Below are 20,405 nucleotides of genomic sequence, written 5' to 3' on the forward strand. Positions count from 1 at the left end.
GCTGTCAGAGTGGATTGGAAAAGATGCCACATTTATATTTCAAGCAGTCCTATTTTAATACAGAAATCCTGGCAAAGACAGACCATTGATCATACTTCAAGGCACCAGCAAGCAAAAATGCGCTTGTTTGTTCCTTTAGCCATATATTACAAGAAACATCCACCTCTTGGCATTACAACGATGCGTTCTCAGAGCAGTGCTTATTAACGTTTATTACCATGCCCCGCCCTAATATAATCACACACTGAGATGTCAAGCAGCACACAGGCACCTATTGGTGAAACGATTTGCTAGGCGGAGATGCGCGTTTGTCCCTGCCCAGCTCCCATTACTGTTTCGCTCGTCAGCTGACAGCAGTTGCCTACTTTCGCCGTTCACAAAACTGTGTGTTAATAATGAGTAGGAGACACAAAAAGGGAATTAAATACGCTGTGTAAATTAAATGAGCACATTTGCTTTAAGCAGTAAAATAGCACAGACGTTACATTTCATAAAGTACAGTTTGCAAGAACAGGTGATCGGGATAACAGGGATGAGTCATGGCATCAGTGAAAGTAGCAGTGCGGGTCAGGCCACTGAATCGCAGGTAAGAGGAGTGGTGTGTTGGATATGTAAACATGTTACATAGACAGCTCTTACCATCTCTATCGTGGGAAATCAATGTTTCCACCTGCTGTGTTTTAATACACACTGTCGTGACTTAAAGTATATAGTCTGATAGCATTAGAGTCAATTACTCACACGTTGGCGAAGAAGAATATTCCTTGCAATGCAGTAATTGTATTTATATTTACTTGTATTGTAATTAGGGACATTTTGAGGGACCCTTTGCGGTTTGAAGTTTGTTCGCTTAGTTTGAGATTTGGCGTCCCCGTTTGACAGTTTTATTGCTGTAAGTAGAAGCTGACATGCGGACTGTTCAAGTTGGTTATGAATATCAAAACTTTCACATCCATGCAGCTGTTTTAGTAGCTAGACGCAGTGAGGCCGTTTAGGGTCTTTTTGTACATTTTCTTAAGACTGAACGATACTTCATTGAAGAACACATCTCCACTGAGCTGAGTGTTGTATATACGTCCAGCATTACGTTTTGAAGTTTGAAATGTAAAGTTGTTCCGTGAAATCCTCGGTTCGGTTTTTTTTTTTTTTTTAATTAAGGTAGAGTCACCGCTCCTCCTTGTGCACATGAAAAATCCCCATTGCAGGTGGATTTCGCTGTGCTGTCAGTGTTCGCAGATGAGTTACTAGATAACTTTGATTTACAAAAGTTTGGCATCCTAATACAACACTTCGTGTAGAGGTAAATGTACTTTGTTTTTCAAGATCTTTTAGACCATATTGTCGTGGGTATCCAATGACACAAACGCTTATGTTGATTTTCCATTTTTTAAGTACCCCCTAGATAGTCTGACCTGCCATGTCAGCTGCAATTGAACGGATAGCAAATTGGTATTATTCTTGTTCTTAGCAGAATGTACCTTACAGAGACAAGTTTGCTTAATGGGCGTGATGCAGTGCGATCACCACGACTACTACTTCATTGGTCTAGTTCTTCATAAACATAGACGACGATTCTGTTATGTTATTCATCTTACCAAAAGATCCAAATTCTTATTCTTCCCAACTTTTGGAGTAATACACATAAGCAGTTGAAATCCACCTAGAATTCTAAAGTATTCAGCAAAGTAAATAAATAAAAATTGAACACAAAGTATATACAAAGTAGCCTTTCCAACTAAAAATCCTTGCATCTTTTGACACTGCATATGTACAGGTCCAGTTAGTGCAACATGCATGGGCAGTATCCCACACATTTATAATATCTGAAAATACACTATAACCCCCCCCCCCCACACACACACACACACACACACACACACACACGTTCTTGCATGTTGCACCCCTTAGGTTAGGCATGCTTCGATGCTTTGGTTTCATTTTGTTGTAGTGTTTGTGTACCACATTGTAACTGGGCAATGCTTAAGATTAAGCATTTAGATACTTTAAGTAAAATAAAGAAAATCTGCAGTCCCACTCATGTAATCTGCAATATGCAGTGAATTGTAGACAGCAGCACTGCAGTACTAAGGCAGATCAGATGCAAATTAGATATCCAGAGGTGCACCTGACCCTTTCCCTGCACAAGCAAAGTAACAGAAACTTCTGGGGTCACAATTCTGAGCTGCTGTACACTAAACTGAGTGGTGTGAATTGTAGGCCAGTGTTCACTGACCATTCTCTTTGTGAACCAGTGATAGGGCTGGTATAGTATGGAGAAATGCAAATTAGCATTTTGTCCTGCAGTACTGGCTTATGCCTTCCAAACTGTTATAGGCCTCAGTAAATCATTTATTTGAGGTATGGTAGTGGTTGCACAGTTATACCACTGTCACTCTCTCATCTTAGAGATCAGAGACTGGAAATGTCATCTCAGAGATCAGAGTAACATACATAGGCTGACTTGCAGTGATTCACAAGTCATAACCCACGTGCAAAAGTAGAACTGGAAGAGTTGTTCATTTTGGAGGATGTTTTAATGATAGAACGTGATTCATATTGGGGTAGACTCTTGGCTAGAATTTGACAAATATTGGTGACAGTAGTGGCAATGAGTTTTACAGTAGATAGTGTCAGAAAATGAATAGACAAGGTGCAGAAGTGAAACTAAGACTGGTCAGTCTATTTGGTAGGCCCTTTCCATTGGTTGTGAAGAACTGTTTGTCAATTGAAGGTAAGAAGCTCTTTGACAAGCAGAACATGATGTAATGCTTTCATCAGCTTAAAAGTAACCCTATTTTTATTGACTTTCCTTTAAAAAATGGAAGGGACTGGGGAACCATCTACAAAGGTTTCAGTAGTACCCCTTCCCCATATTCTGAATTATTAACTAAATGGAATGCAGTGCTGCTCAGTCGTCTTTCTAAGGACACTTTTTTTGTCTCAAAGGTATTTATGACAACAGGTGGCCTGTAGTCCCTAGGTTTATCTTTGTCAAGTGATGTTTTAATTGAGGCATGTCCCACCCACCGATTTGGATTGATGTGGCATGTCCAGTGTTGGCATTGTCACAAGACTGGGGCTAATTGTATGCATTCAGAGTGGGGGTGTCATTCTATGAAGATTTTATGGCAAAATATTATAAATAGTGAATGGGCTTTGTAGAATAAGTATCATTGTGGGAAGAATACAGTGTTTTGGAATAAATACTTGTAGTAATGGATTGGGGGTTACTGAATTTTTATGAATCTGAACAGTGACTACTGCACTCCTCTTCTGTATGTTGTATTAATTGGAAGGACTATAGTAAAACTGGTAAATCATTTTCCACAAGGCTCATTATAAGCTGATCATATGGTCTAGTTCAGCATTCGATATGGACAAATGGTTTGAAGATTTTATCCTTCTACTGGCTCATAATTAAATTCCACAGATGCTCTATAAAATATTTTATTATTAGTTCCACTTCAGTTCACCATTTTCTCTCTCTTTTCACAATATGGAGAAAGTTATTCAATTAGCTCTGTGACAGCTAGCTAGAATTGTGTAAATAATTATATGTCATTTGTGAATATCAAAATGATTTATAAGATGTCTGTGTGACAAATGTATTACAACTGTATGTCATGTGTATATCAAAGTGGTATGTGTGTTAAGTGTTTGTGGTTAAGATGTAACCACTGTGAGCCCTGCTGGAAGAGAACAGAAAAGTACTTGCACTATTGTAGCGGTTTAAATCTATACATTTTAACAGTTGAACCTGGAATGCAGAGGTTAACCTCAGAAAAATAGCTGAAATTAAATTGTGTTATGGCTATGCAATAAAATATGGTATCTTTCAATTTTCAATGCAGCTAGACAGAGTCTGTGCTGAAAAGCTTTCTGTATTGTCCTTGGGGTGCAATAATTACTAGTCATGAAATGTGGGGGAATGCAGTTGTTTTATAACTTCCAGCATCTGCCAAAGATCTGAGGTCTGTGTATTTTCACATGTAGATGCTAAATACTGCCAGTTTCCAGCAGTCGGGGTTTAACCTGGGATAAAGTTAGATGACAGGAAATTCATTCTGCAAGTTATCCCAGCAGTAATATTTGAGATATCCATTTAAAAAGTCTCTTAGAGAGACAGAACATTCTGTATTCTGTCTTGGACCTGATGAACCATTCACCACAACATCTGCCTTGCTCCAGTTAAGTAAGTTAACTAGGGTATAGGAATTCTCTTAGATTCAGTCAGGAATATAGTGAAGCTTAGTTTAGATATTTTTCTTTCTTTATTTGAGACTGTCCTGCAGTGTTTTAAATATTTCCTGTGATTTTCAACTCTGATTTCACTTTGAGTATATATTTAAACCACTTTGAGTATATATTTAAACCTTTCACTGTGGCTGAAATGTCTAGAGATATTTATGTTTTGGGAATACTTGCATATTTATTTGGTACCCATGTGTGGGCCACTCCTAATAGCCTTGCTCTTGGTCAAGCTGTCATTTTGTATTAATATTAGTATTACACAGCAAGATTAGACACTGATAAGGAGTTGGCTGGTGACAGTGATAACTACCTTATAGTCTGGGCAAAAGGAGGCATAGTTAGTAAACCTGTACCAGCCTTTTCCCAGGTGTGTGTGTGTAAATCAAACCTCAGAGTGCGTGTCAGCTCCTTGGGCAGGGACACAAAGCACTGGTTGGACCGAGAAGGTGCTGGAGGTCTTGGCTTGGCCACTCAGCTGAGATCTCAACTCTAGCTATGCTAGTGGGGAATCTTATTGGAGATCTGGAGAAAGAGGGGGAAACCAGCACCAAACTGATTGTGGTCTCTGTGTGCTCTTAAGGGAAATTGCACTTGATGCAGAGAGCTGCATCTGGAAATATTGTGTGTATACTTGTCATCCTTCCAGTGTACGTTCCCACTGTTGCCAGTTATGAGGATTGAGGCTCCTTGATTACTGGTCCAGTGGTGGGTCATCACAAGTTCAGTGGCTCTTTTTTTCCACTTTTGATGAAAGTTTCTATCTAAGGATCAAGAAAAAAGCTGATTAAGTGTTAGTACAGTAACTTAATAGTACTGGTGTCATGTTTGTTTTGAATAGTGTAGGATGGTATTGGAATTGCAGAGCATTAGTTTACAAGTTAATTTCAGGTGAAACAGCGATGGTGTTGAAATGTTCATTTACTACTTTGAAAAACATCTGTGTTAGTAGTATGATTTATCCACTTATACTTTTATTGTTCAGTAGCGTGATCAGATATTAGTTTACTCTTTTATATGTTGGATTAGAAAACCCAGAGAACTAGCTATGCTCCAGTTCACAGTCCATCCATTCATCTTCCATCTTAAGTAGATGACGTTTACTCGTTGGATAATGGTGAGATAAAGCACTTAAAACTAAATAGATCTTACTAGGGATATATTTGTTATCTTATGTTCTCATACTGAGACAGAGCTACAATTAAGATGCTTAAAAATTGTAAACAGTTTATGATGATAAATAACTCTTGACCGATTGGACATCAAAAGTTTAGCCTTGTTATTGAAAAACAGACTGTTACTTTACATGTGAGTAGTGCAGTGGTGGTATGGGACAGAATTGTGTGCTGCCAGTGGAGTGTTAGGCGAGTCCCACACCCTTGGCAGCAGAGGTAGAGTTTGGTATTGTCTTCATAGACTGTGATTGATGTAGTGCCTGTATGAGGGAAGGTCCTTTTAGTGAAAAGTGAATTTAAATTTCTGTTTTATATAAAATACAAGTCCAAAGATAGAATGATAGCTTGTTTAAAATTGTAATTAGAAAAAGGAAATACAAAGCTTATTTTTTTGGTTTGAATTGTGAATACTATGGACATAAGGAAAGAGTGAGAAAAATGTTGGTGATTTTATGGAGTGGACTGACTCAGTTGTTATAAATCTTGGTGTGAATGTGCACATGAAAAGTTGTAGGCTCAGCTCAGGGCTTAGTTCTGCTGATTTGGCCTTTAGTCTTGATTAACTAATTAGTCATTGGCAAAGAACAGAATACAGAGTTTGGCAAAGTGCTCAGTGATTTTACTGGATCATCTGTGGCTGGAGAAAATTTGAAGTTAGTGCTCAAGCTGTGTGGAGCAAGACAAATTCCAGTCATTAAGATGGACGGAGTGATCATGTCTTTATTAAACGGTAAACCTCCACACACACTAAAATTAAAAAAATACACATACATACATTGAGCAGCCTCTTGTCTGTCCCCCTCCTAGTAGACCGTATTGTTTACACTTATTTGTTGATGGTGATACAACCTTTATGTGTAATGTATGTAACCTCTGCATGCTGCTAAACGCCCTAGAAGCTGGAACAGTGAGTATTACCTAACTATCAGATGTGAAAATGTTGAAACCTTCTCATTCATTTTTGTGTTTTTTCATGGCCTTACCCTGTATGTGCCCTTTTACAGAGTTGGGAACAAGGCGGGGTTAACCTAAACTGACTTGTTAGCACCACAAATGTGGTATAGTCACTCTTATTTTCACTCTGAAATGAGCGGTCTTTCATTGTCTCTGTCACACATTGCTACAACCCTTCCACTGCAGAACCATACCATCACTGTTCTCTACAGCTAAATGTGAACTAAATAAGACCTTTTAAGTTACTTACTGTGGGTCTTTTAACACACACTGCCATAATTGCCTGTTTCTTAACTTTGAGTACAGATTTTCAGCATGACATTTCTTGATCTGTGACTGTATTTGAGAAATTGGCCCAAAATGAAGCACTGTCATCCATATTTTCGCCATCCTCCCCTACCAAAAAAATCCTAACACTTTCCTTATGTTTTCCAGTCTCTGTAAAACAACATAAGTGTGGAATAGCAAAAGACGTTGTGGTTAAGCTAGGAGCCCAAGCATGGCATCATTGAAAGTCCTCACCCACCACCAAGATCAGAGAAAGATTCATCATACTTTAGGAATCTTGCAAAAATAACAAACAAGTCACCAGGAGTCATAAGGTTAACTTCATTAAGAAATACAAATTTCTTTCCACGGAAACAAAAAAAAAAAAAAAGAATTTGGGAAATATTTAACATATGTGATAACAATTCACTTCACAGAAATCCCACAAATTTCATCATTGTAAATATCTGCCCTGGTCTCCCTTAAGGGGTTTTCTACTCTCCCATTTATACTCACAGTAGTCCATAATATATTTCACAAAACCACAGACCCTCCCTCACATATCCTGACTCTCTTTGTACATCAAATACTCACAGTAGTCCATAACATATTTCACAAAACCACAGACCCTCCCTCACATATCCTGACTCTTTTTGTACATCAAAACTGTAAAAACTAAGGACACCTTAAAACAAGTTGAAAACACCCCTACTGATGCTTCTGTAGAAGCAGATGGCATGTACCTATGGTTCATTTCACTATGCTAAGATTGTATCCTTGTCCCTTTATGGTACCTCATCAGTTTGTGTCTCACTGAAAACATCATGCCAGATATATGGGAAAAAATCACAATATTTAATTCAATACCAATATTTTCCAAACAAGCTATATAAAATGAAAAGATCAATATTAGGAACACAACTTTCGTGATCTTTGCTAAATATAAACTTCCACACACTCTCTTAAATTTAGAAAAAAACATCATTTGGCACAAAAAAAGCAACTTTATTAGAAACCAGGAACAGTCTGTGGAAAAAAAAAAAAATTGAACTAGCGCCTTTGCATATGCATTTAAGGTTCAAGAGTTTTAAACACAGTAAAGCACTTAAATGATTCTCAGAGCGTCTTCTGTGTGGAGATGTGTGAATGGGCGTACCTTCGTTGAAGGTTGTGCGTCAGAGCTAGCAACTCGGCACGTAAAAATCTAATGCTAATCATTAGTGGACCGGAGTTCCGCTGTGGCGATCCGTAACCGGGAAAAGTCGAAAGATACAACAACAAAGCACTTAAAAGTTCATCAATTAGAACATTACTAAATAGAAAGATGGAAAGATGGAACAATAGAATGTATCACAATGCATATGAATTTATATGAAAACCTAAAGCTGAAACAAACAAGTTCGTAGAATAACAATAATTATCACAGTAATAACAATGATAAGCCAATTTAATACAAAAATACACGTAGCCTAACTTCTATGAAATGAGGTTCCAAGATACTTCCAAAGCTGTCGTATTAAATATTTTATAAGTAATTCATTATTAAGGCCCTTTGGTTGCAAAGTGTCATAAGTGAAAATAAACTAAGCCTCCTTTTCCAGTAATGTATCAGAAGGATCCAAGTAATAAATCAGAACATGTCAACACATACATTATAAAGAACCTCAATAAATCCGAATCACTACTGTGTAATTTGAAAAAAATGTGATGCTAGAGAGCTGGTAGGAGAATTGTATTTGATATCTTGAATGTGTTCATGTATCCTCATCCTAACTTGACATATGGTCTTATCAATGTAAAACGTATTACAGGGGCAAAGTACCCCATAAATCACTATTCGTTGATAACCGTTAAATAGTCCTGGAACTTTGAACAGCTTGCCATTAATGACTTGTGTAGTTCTCTGATCCATGTAATAACTACAAGTAGTGCATCCCTTACACCGAGACCCAAAAACCTCACGACCCATATGTGTGTGTACAACTGTACTTGCTATGCTAGGTGAATTTCTATATGAAATATTCAATTTCAAATTCTTACATATATCACATCCTAATGTAATAATATACCAATGTTTCCTCAAGATACGTGATACACCTTCAACAAACAGAGCATAACCAGTCACAAAATATATATCCTCCCATTCCCCTTTATAATTCCCAAACACCTTTTTACCATGTTTATATTTCTGAGTAAATTGGTTCTCTTCATCAACAACCTTCTGCCATGTGGTAATGATAAGGTTGTAATTATAACTCCTAGGTAATACTCTGTCAACTATATCCCCAGCTCCATGCAGCCATAGCGATCCAGGAACAGCCTGAAATACCGTGTAAGAGACCAGCTAAAACGTCTCTTACACGGGCAGGGCGTGAATATGCTAATTACCTCACTTGCAGCCGAAAGGCATGCAAATGAGGTAGATTAGCGATCCACGAAGCTGAAACCAGCCTGTGTAAGAGTCATGTTAGGTGCAGAAATGTACTCAGTTGACAACTGAGTACGTTTCCGCAGATAACACAATGGAGCCATGTCAGCTCCAAATAAAGTGTGCATATGTGTCAGGCAGCATGCCAATGACCAAATATGTGGCCATTGGCACGGTAACCCGATGCAAACATGAAAAAAAAAAATTTTTTTGGCGGTTTAAACGCAGCACAGCCCCGCGCAAACAGGCTGCTCTATATAAAACATAAAAATAAAGGTTTTAAACCCACAAATGTGGGTTTTATGCAATGCATGGATTTACAATGCAGGGACTAGCAGACCGAAAACAACATGGCCACCGTTTAGTGGTTGCTAAGGGGGGGAGCTGAGTGTAAGACACATAACTAAGCATTAGTAGGCAATCCTATGTAAATGAGTGGTAAGATAGTGAATCTCACTGTCACATAGCAAGTGAGCACATTCCGTGTAGTGTAAGAGTTACATAAGGGGGAGTAACAGAATAGGAGATAGGTGACATCACAGGGGGGAATGTCGGAAAGAAATCAAGCTCATTGGAGCAAAGTGGTATGTGAAAAATGTCAGTCACACAGCATAGAAAGAGGAGTGTCAACAGATAAGCATGGGAAAGTTAAGAAATGGAAGGTGTACACTGTGGCTAACACCAAAGTTTCTTGCTGTGCGTGCATGCGCGCGCTGGGAGTCTTGAGTAAGGCAGAGTAAGCATATAGGAGCCTGTTTAAAGATCTGTAAACCTGTTTGCGCTGGTGTGCGCGTGTTTTAACCCGAATAAGCAGATTTTAGTCCGTGTAAGCATGTGTGCGCGCGCGTGGTAGCCACTGTGAGCGTGCTTTCGCTGGTATGCGTGCTGCTCCCCCCTGAGGAAACAGAGAAGAAAAAGGAAGCAGAAGAAATAGTGGGAAGCTAGCAGGGAATACTGGTAGAGCTAGCAGGTGAAAACAATTAGAAGCAGGCAATTATACAGGCAGAATACTAGCCCAACCCAGCACGTAAAACACTGCAAACAGCATTGCAGTATGTTTCTCTCAAGAGACACTGCAAGATAGGAGTAAACTATTAGAAGTGAAAACTGAAAAAGCTGCACTTAGACAAAACATGTTAGGGGCTGCCATAGCTGTTATGAGACATAGGAGACTTGCTGAGGGTGGTGACAATGCAAATGCTGCCAGACAACCCACAGTGAGGAGACGGAGAAGAGTGTACAGGCCCAGGGTCACCTACCAGGGGTTACATGAGCTGGAGATAGTGGAGCGCTATAGAGTGGACAGAGACCTCCTGCAGCAAATTGTTGAGCTGTGCAGGCTACGCCTCACACACACAACCAACAAAGGGGAACCCATCCCAGTGGAAACCAAGGTATGTGTTGGCCTAAGAATACTAGCAACAGGTACCTTCCAGAGACCAACTGGTGAAATGATGGGGATCTCATAGGCATCAGCATCCAGGGTACTGCACCAGTACTGCACCACCATTGCCAAGGCCATCACAGGCAGAGGGTGACTCAGAGGAGGAACAACCTGAGCCTGCCCCAGTAGGCAGAAGGAGGCGTGCCCAGTATGCCCTGGCCTTGGCAAAGAGGCAACGCATAGCACATACACTGGCTCAGTAGGAACCCTGGGAATGATACCCCTCTCTGACTCACTCATATAGTAAAAGGGACGCCTAACATGACACAACCTGCTTTCAAACATGTACAGGGAGTGTAGTATGTGCATCCGACATAGGCAGCCCTGTAGCACCACCTGAGGCATGATTGCCATGTCTTAAGCAATGTAACACCATCTAGTATATGCAAACATGATGATCCTGCCTAACATCTCACCCTCACCAAGCATGATGCCACACTATGAAGACAACAAGATCAAGTACAATAACTGGCTGAAGTATTGCTGTTAGTCAAAGGGGAACAAATGGCTGACAGCCTGGGATGACATGCCGAGCAAGACATGATGCTCCACCTGCTAGGGATGGCATCACCCAGCACACCTGGCTGTGTGGATACTGGCAAAGGCTGTTGTCACCCCCACTGTGCCTTGAATAGGTAAGGCTGGAAACACAAACCCACTGCCATAGGTAGCACAAGGGATAACAACCTGGACGTAATGCTACCCAATGCCAGAAGTCTAAACTGCAAGATGCATGCAGACCAAACCCACCTCAGCATGGAGAATGGTAATATCTGTTCTGTAACAGAAACCTGGGTCAAGGCTTAGAAGAGCACCCTAATACTACCAGGTTATGCCTTATACCATGCTTTACAGCCCCAAAACATGGAACAAACTACAATAGGAGTGTGGCTATCAATAATTGTCAAGGATAACCACACCAAAAAGCAGCATGGACTATCCGCGGGCAAGTAACAGTGGCTCAAACTGCGTCCCAGTTTGCAGCCTGCTACAGACCACCCTCCCAAACCCAGGAACCCCAGTCAGCCTTCCTGAAGACACTGCAGAGTATGAATGTCTCACCAAACAAGGCACACACAAAGTATGACATAGGTGGTAATCCCATTATGTACGGAAGAAGTAATCAGGGACCTAGGGACACAAGTGGACAGTAACCCATCATGTGACACTCACCTTGCCAAGGCGGCCAGGAAGACCGGCTATATTGCCCACCTTAACATGAAAGGATGCACATGTAGATCAAGAGAGGTCACTGTGCCCCCATACCCTTCTCTTATCAGGCCCATACTTGAGAAAATGCCCCATTTTGGATGTACCTTACCTGACACCTGCAGCAGTTAGACCCCAAACGTACCTCACCAAGAGGATAAAGGGTCCAAACATTTGTCATCTGCTGCCTGGCTGTAGAAACCACAGCCCAATTCACATGCATACTGCCCAGTCAGAGGCAATGTATGCCTGATGTACAAGGCCATGTCCAATCCAGAATGAATGGACATGCTCCACTGCAGAAACTCCAAATCCAGCAGAGACACCACAGTGAGATATCTGAACCTCAACACATAGATAAATAGGATGTGCTGGAGGGACAGATTCATAACCCAGAGGCTCCTTACACTCTGGAACAGAATCCCAGTCCATGATAGGCTGAGCTCCACACTCATACTCAACAAGAGAAATCCGGTCAAGTGCATGGGAGATAGTAGGTGTACACTGGGGGCCATCTCTGTGTCACATCTAGTAAAGTAAACCCTAAATGGGCATAATATGCACATTGCAAGGGGTGTCGAAAGCCACACACAGTCTTTCTATGCTCAAACATGGCCAGGGCAGATAGCCTAGTATGAACCTATGATACAAATTGTGCAGGACACAAAGGATAATCACACAACTGTCCTAACTGACAGTAGGAACCATGGTGATAATCCACAGATATGCTCTGCATTACTCAAATATCACAAGCAATACACCAAACCCACACACGTTGCCAACATCCAACCTAACGGATTCTTTGTAAACTCCCCACCAGCACCAAACTGCCAAATATCTATCCCAGCAGAGTGCTGGCCCCCTGACATTGCAGATGCTGAGGTAACAGCCAGCATCTACAAAGCAAACCACACAGCATCAATGGTACCAGATGGTGTCCTGGGTTGTGTCCAACAAGAACTGTAAGAAGAATGGAACACCAAATAGCAGTACTGCTCACTCTGTCTTACCACAGGATATGTACCCAAAGAGCAGTGTACAGCAACAATGGTCCCTCACCACAAAGGTGGTGCCTGAATGGATACTGCAAACTATCACCCCTCAACCCTGACTATCTTGGTCGGCAAAGTAATGGAGAGGATGATCATGGACCCCAGGAATAACGAGATTGGGTACCTACAGACATTGGACCCTACCCAGTGTGGCTTTCATAGGGCAGATCCTGCCCCTTAAACATGTCTGTCTCATGTGAAACACGCACCAAGGCCATTGATGAGGGGAATGTGGTTCACACAGCCTATCTGGACCTTGCTAAACCCTTCCATACAATACCCCAGTTGTTCAGTACAGAGAAGCTCACCAGCCTAACTATAAACCTCTATCCAAGTAGATGGGTTGCAAACCAGCTCAAGGACAGAACTGACCTGGTCAGAAATGCTGCAGCCATGTCGGACTACAAACCAGGTACAACTGGCATCCCACAAGGCACGGTCCTGGGACCTCTCTTGTATGGTATATATGTCACATAGGTACAGGCCAACATGGAAGGACTGTGTCTGAACAGGTTCGCAGATGACTGCAAACTGCCCACCATATCGGACCCTCCAGCTGACACAAGCATCCTACAAAAGGCACACATAGAAACAGACAAGTGGTGCCACAGCCATGTCAACAAGCAAAATGCAGAATAGTGTATAGTCATCCCCTGTGGAAGCATGATGCGTGGCCACAAATTACCACATAGGTGTTAACCCATTAAGTACATCAGGAGCAATAAGAGACCTGGGGACACAAGGTGATAGATATCCTGCATGTGACAACCATGTGTCTGTAGTGGTTACAGAAACATACCATATACCCACCTAATCATGAAGGTAAGCACAGCTAGGTCAGGGGAGGTCATTGTGCCTCTCCAGTCATCCATCAGCAGCCTCACAATTGCGTACAATGGCCCTTGTGGGATGTACCTTAGCAGAAACCTGCATCAACTGGAAAGACCCCACAAATACCCCACCAGGAGGATCTCAAAGCTGTAAAAGATGCCATGTGTTGCCTGATTAAACAAACTGCAGCTCCACACAGTGCCATACCGCCTGGCTAGAGGTGATCTGTGCCTGATATATGAAGCCATGACCAAGCTGGAATCAATGGACATTTGGCACCATGTAAAATGTGAATGCTGGTGACCTATGCACATGACAGGCCTGAACCCCAGCACAGACATAAACCGGACATGCTGTACTGATTGGTCCATAACCCAGAAGCTCACTCCACTCATGACTAAACTCCCAGTACAGTTTATCCAGGGAGTCCCTCATTGACTGTCATCCAGAGGAATCATGATGACTGGATGGGAGATGGTAGGTGTACCCTGGATATCACCTGTATGTCACGGGTAGACAGAGGCACAGCACACTAACCTTGAAATATGTCATGGCAAGCACCAGTAAATATGTGTCTTCTCTGACTAGCATTACAAATGGCCTAGGGCACATGACCATTGTTTGTCACTGTCCACACAAGTTGTGGAATACATTAACAATGTCGGACACTCTTGCTCTATGTTGTCCATATCTGAACAAAAAGCAACAAGGTCATATCTGCACAACTGGCCCTCAATCAGTCTGGTGTGCTCACAATAAATATTACACGCAGTGATAGGACTGAAACCGATGATACTGTCCACCACAGTGAAAGTACTGAACCAGTACAGTATACGACAATACACTGTTTGGTCAGTATGAAAGGATGTTGACAACTGTATGCAAACTATCCCATGGAAACCCTGCAGGCACAGCATAATGCCTGTTAGGTTCAGACACAAAGCAGTTCGGCAGTAAGAACACAACCTGACATCCAACACTCAACTGTACTTGTGAAATATAGATTAAGTCCACACACAAACCCAAATGTGGTGGACCACAGATCTCAACATATGGAAAGTTCACACTGGGCATGTTCGCACACTTAGATAAATGAGACGTGTCAGTCAAGAAGCCATATAAACTGTGAACTGGGCATGCTCACACACTTAGGCCATGTCACAGTTCAGCAGTTGCACACACATCTGGCATTTGTATGTGTTAATACAGGAACCTCCCACAATACAGAAATCTGCCCAGTGCACACAGTGAAATTACAACAGAGACATAAGTAAAGTTAGTGGATCCCACTCATATGCAAACATCTGCCACATTACACAAGTTGTTCATAGGGATAGGGAAAGCTATGGCAATAAAGACCCACAAACAGTTTGAGCAACAGATACTTGCATCTGACAGGTAAACATATGGCCGTAGAGTTCAATACTAGGCTGTTGTCCCTAGGGAATACAGAAGGCTATCCACAGTGTATTTGGCGTCTGCCTCCGCAGTACAGTAGGCCACTGTGCCTCTGCAAAGTTAATGCATATATATATGCTCTCCCCCTTACTGATGGATAGTAACGGATGTACATACCTCTTCATAAATAATGATGTCAGCAAACTATACATATGTCAGGAGCACAAATGATGCCCAGTAATTTGAATAGCGCACTCAGCTACTGCGTCTCCCACAAGTGTCATAACATAGGTAGGGGTTTGAATCCTGCAAATGCTCAGTGTGTGTGTATGTGTGAATGTGGGGGGGGGGGAGTAGGGTGTGTGCAATTCTATGTGTAAGAGAAATGTCCATTTTGGCAACTAGTACAACACACCACATGCTGCATATTCCACTGTCTAAACACTGATGATGTCAGCACCCTATAAGTACAGCAGGAGAAAGCAAGCCTCCCAGTAATGCAAATAGCGTGCTCTGCTACTGCGTCTCTCACAAGTGTCATAACATAGGTAGGGGTTTGAATCCTGCAAATGCTCAGTGTGTATGTGTGAATGTGGGGGGGGTAGGGTGTGTGCAATTCTACATGTAAGAGAAATGTCCCTTTTGGCAACTAGTACAACACACCACATGCTGCATATTCCACTGTCTAAACACTGATGATGTCAGCACCCTATAAGTACAGCAGGAGAAAGCAAGCCTCCCAGTAATGCAAATAGTGCGCTCTTCTACTGTGTCTCTCAAGTGTCATAATACAGTTAGGTAGGGGTTTGTATCCTACAAACGCCATGTGTGTTTTTGTCACACAGTTTGTCCATGTGTGTGGGGTGGTGTTCCCAATATTGCACGACATAGATTATATCAGTAATGTCAGTGCACACATGATGTATGTGTGTGCCACATACACATATGTACCTGTGACCTTCAATAGTTCCCATGTCTGAAGCCTGCCTCATGTGAATACATGGAATTTGCATTAGACAACTTTATGACTGGTGTTATGTGCAGGGGCTGCATGTAGTATGTGAATATACAGTGTGAGTTGTATATGGTGTCATCGTACCAGCGAGGGATACAAGTCTGGTCTGGAGCATATAGTCCACATGTTGTTGATGAACAGGTGCAGCATGTTTTCACCTCTTGTGGGAGTGGTAACAAGTTGTTCCATAGCAATTCAGTGAATAAATGCTAGGAACCTTTCAGCTAGGGTCTTGGAGCTAGAGTAATGCTCACACTCTGTTTGGGTAGTTGCAGTCCACCCATGTAATGGTGTTTGTAGAGACCATCATATTCCCAGTGTTGTCAGGAAGGCCAAGTGGGTCTCCTGGGTATGGGAGGGTGGTGTGTGCCAGGCTATGAACCTGAAGGCAGTCTAACCCACTGTTAGTTGCACATGGATAGGCTCTGATGCTTTGTGCTGTGCCACCAGCCTGGAGGTGTGTGTATCTGTGGGCCTTTGGATACTTCCCCCCCTGTTCTGGTTTGGTGCATGTTTAGGGGACAAGCGTGGTATGAGGTATAACCTGGCAGTGATGGGGTGCACCTGGGAGCATTGAACCAGGATTCTGTTACTGCACAGATATTGCTGTTCTCCATGCTAAGGACAGTTTCCAGTGCATGCATCTTGAGGTTTACACTGCTGGCGTTGAGTAGCATTACTGTTAGTGTCCTATCCCGTGTGATACCTGTGTAGGTGGCTATGTAATTTGAGTCTTGCATAAAAAAGCACTGTGTGTGTAGCAAGAGCCTTTGCCAATATAAAACGGCCCATGGGTGACAGGTGCAAGCTGTCCCTAGCAAAGCATTGTGGCTTGTCTAGCATGTAATCTCACACTGACAGGCATTGGATCTCCTTTGAATGTTACCAAAACATAAGCCAATTGTAGAAATTGATCATCCTGTCTACATATTGTGGCAGCATTCTTGGTGAGGGTAAGATGCTACTCAAAGTCAGGGTCATACCAGCCTGTGCCACATGCTCATAGAGCCCCTCTGTCCCCTATCATGTAGTCCAGGGAGGTACGTCACAGGTCATTCACACTGGCACGGACAATGACCGAGTCATATTTGTACATGCCTTGGAGTGACCTGTATGCTTGTGTTATGTGGTGGATCATAGTGCCCGACGGACATCTCACTGTGACCTTCTCCTTGTTCAGCCTGGTGAGCGGGACCTCGGTGTACCTGACGATAGAGGTACCTATTATAAATGTAGCAGGTATGTTTAGCCTTACGGGCTGTGACTGTTCGGCACACAGGCTTTGTGAGCTATGTGTTGCACGTGCTCTGTTCTGGCGTAACGTTTGCTTGTGTGTCTGCTTCGGAGGTGTCTGCTGCTCAGGCAGGATGCTATTCTGAGACTCCAAGAATGTCCCTGTGTGTTTGTGTTTGGATTGCTGTCGTGGTAGGTCTGTGTGAGACTGGTATTGTATTCACTGTAATATCCCACTCCACCTGACAGGTTATGCCAGTACTGAGTTAAGAGAGCTTAGCCCCCAGTTTGGCTATGTGGTTGCATCTCTCACATGTGTTGTAAGTTTATGGGAAGGGGTGAGGGTTGTCTGTGTATATGAGGCAGCTGTAACATTGTCACATGACTCACAGATTCACCAACTGGACCAGAGAGGAGATTGACAAGTGACCTTTGCACATGCTACCATAGTATTGTGAATTCCATAATAATTAACAACACAGGGCCATGGGGAACAAGGTAATCAAGGTGAGTATGTGAGGGTGTAGTGCTTCTGATTAGTTAGTGCTGGCATATATAAATGCTTTCGTGAGCAAATGCCAGGTAAGTCGTATGCAATGTGTTACATGCAACTTACATGCAAATAGGACAAACAGTGACATTCTGTCAAGTGAGACATGGACATCAGTACAGTAAGCAATACATATGTCACTAGGGATCCACAGAGGCGCTGTAAATCTGCATTGCAGGTGGAATCAGTGTTTCAGGGAAATAACAAGCAAACATGCATACAAACAAAGCTACAGTCAGCAGGCCGGGATCTAGTCTATGCTACGACAAACAAGGTGTACCACTTCCAGTGGGTAACAGTGCAAATATGCAGGCACTATAAGCCTGTACCCAGAAATTCACAGGTCAGATGAGCAGGGTCCAGCCTCACCTCCCACAAGTGTACAGACCATGTACCTTCGTAATGTAGAATAACCGGCCTGAAACCCAAGTGCTCATACCTGAACTAATACACATTTCAAATAACAGACACTGAGCCCTCACTCAGCAGTTCCAAACTTAGTAGGATGTATGCTACCTGTTCTGGCACCACAGTATCCTTGACGTTTATGGAGACTCTCCCTCCTGTCATAGTTAGTAATGTGTTTTGGGGCTGTCAAGCATGGTATGACCTTGTAGTGCTAGGGTGCTCTTGTGAGTCTTGAACCTGTTTTGTTGTGTGCACAGATATTAACATCCTCAAACTTCCTCATTGCAGAGTCGAGTGTGGACAGCATGCAACTTGCAGTTCACATGTCCATCATTGAGTATCAATACTTACATTTTCTTATCCCCTGTGCTACCTATGTAGGTGGCCTTTTGTTGACAGCCTTACCACCAGTATGCAAAGATGTGCAGACATTACACTATGGTAATTACTATGGGTGTACAAAACAATACAATGACAATCATACTGTTACTGCATCAGGCATGCTGGGATATACCCACAATGATATCATTACACTGTACTGTTGACAACATGATACTATTACTATACTTCTATGTAGTCACCCTGTGCATCAGCACCATGTTAACCTGTTCCTGCACCGATGTTACAGATTGCAGGAGGTGGCACAGTTTCATCATATGCACAGGGTGTGTACTTGGTATGCCTGAGTCTGCCACTGATAAAACCAATTGACATGTATGTGTGTGTGTGTTGGTGAGGGACAGCAGTACAAGATGGGGCAATGTTGATGCAGTGTGTGTGTGTATGCGGTAGCCCTAGGTGTTATCAATTCGCATGTGTGTATGCATGCACACAGTTCCACCTCATGGCTGCCATATACAGGTGTTTGTGGACAGCCACAGAATGTACCTGCCAGGTCATACAGATCACTGTCTCTGGCCATGGACACGGTACCTGTGCCTGGCAGGGGTGCTACGGACCATATCAGGTACTAAGCCAGACTGGGTACTGTCATCAGAAGCAGGTGGTTGGTGACTGGAGACAGGTCCCTGTTGGGACTGTCCAGAGCCATGTGCACGTGGTCTCCTGGGGCAGTCTTATGACAGCACAGACCCAGCATTGCTGGGGCTGCTGCTGGCACTATGGGAGCGGCCGCGGGCCTGTTGCCGTCCGCGACGACTGCCAGCTGCTGCTGGCATACACCCACGTCGACGCCTCAACCGTCCACCATTGCCCTGGCTCATGGACATGTAGTTGTGGAACAGATCTAATGTGTCCCCCCCCAAAGTCTCTGTGACCTCGGTGAAATTACGGATGGCAGCCGCAACATCACACATACTGTCATTCATAGCTGTGTGACATGCTCTCAGCTCCCTCAGACCTTGTCTGGTGTACCGTTCCATACGTGACTGTGCCTGCATTACAGCCCAAAACATAGCTGAGGTTGAAAGACCTCTGTGGGCATGTATGACGGGCAGTACGCCCACGTATGCTCCCACGAGAACCCCTGGACATCTGCCTGTGTGGTACTATGTCAGGACCCTGGCCATGGGTGCTGTGTGGGGATACATGTGCCACTGATACCACATTACCCTGGTCAATGCCCACTGTATCCTGTCCATCACCTAGGGACATTGGTGACAAAGGATGTAATGGCAGGATGACTGTGCGGATTGATGGGGTCGACAGCTGTGTACTGTCAATTGGCTGACCAACGATGGACCCTGGCACCTCCCTGTGCCATTACACAGGTATCATCATTATCACTATCCACGGCAGCTGATTCAGGTTCCCTGCTGCACAACACCAGAGCAGCACCAGAACCTGTGGGAGTAAGACAGGAAACAGTTTACAGTGTGTACACAATGTCACCACTGATGCACACATGCACACTCCTCAGTATATGAGATATCAACACACAGACACAAACACACCTGCAATCAAACACATAGCACTACTGCTTCAGCCTATTATTACTATTAGTATCAAGAGTATTGAAGGTATTGTTATTACACACTCACCAGCATGGATAGGCTGCCTTGCTGTTAAACCAGAGGGACCTGCAGAAATGATACATTTATTGTCAGTGGGCACAACTCTGCCATTGATGCTGTGAGTATGATACAGTTCAGTAGTGCAACAGTTGGCTTCCACAGGTCTACTGCTGATATTGAGAATATCACTCTTGCACAATAATTAACAAGATAACAGCTA

The 20,405-nt window shown here is 42.9% G+C and overlaps 1 protein-coding gene across 1 annotated transcript in view; it reads left to right on the forward strand.

Annotated features, from left to right (window-relative positions):
* Nucleotides 1–283: 283 nt before the first annotated feature.
* KIF16B (kinesin family member 16B) overlaps nucleotides 284–20,405 on the forward strand; it is a 3,706,250-nt gene continuing 3,686,128 nt past the window's right edge. Inside the window, exon 1 of the mRNA XM_044056090.1 lies at nucleotides 284–586. Coding sequence (XP_043912025.1) covers nucleotides 540–586 — 47 coding nt within the window. The 5' untranslated portion in view covers nucleotides 284–539. The remainder of the gene's footprint in view (nucleotides 587–20,405) is intronic.

The sequence above is a fragment of the Protopterus annectens genome, chromosome 1.part2 (genome assembly GCF_019279795.1).
Source record: "Protopterus annectens isolate FY-2018-M chromosome 1.part2, PAN1.0, whole genome shotgun sequence".
NCBI lineage: Eukaryota > Metazoa > Chordata > Ceratodontiformes > Protopteridae > Protopterus > Protopterus annectens.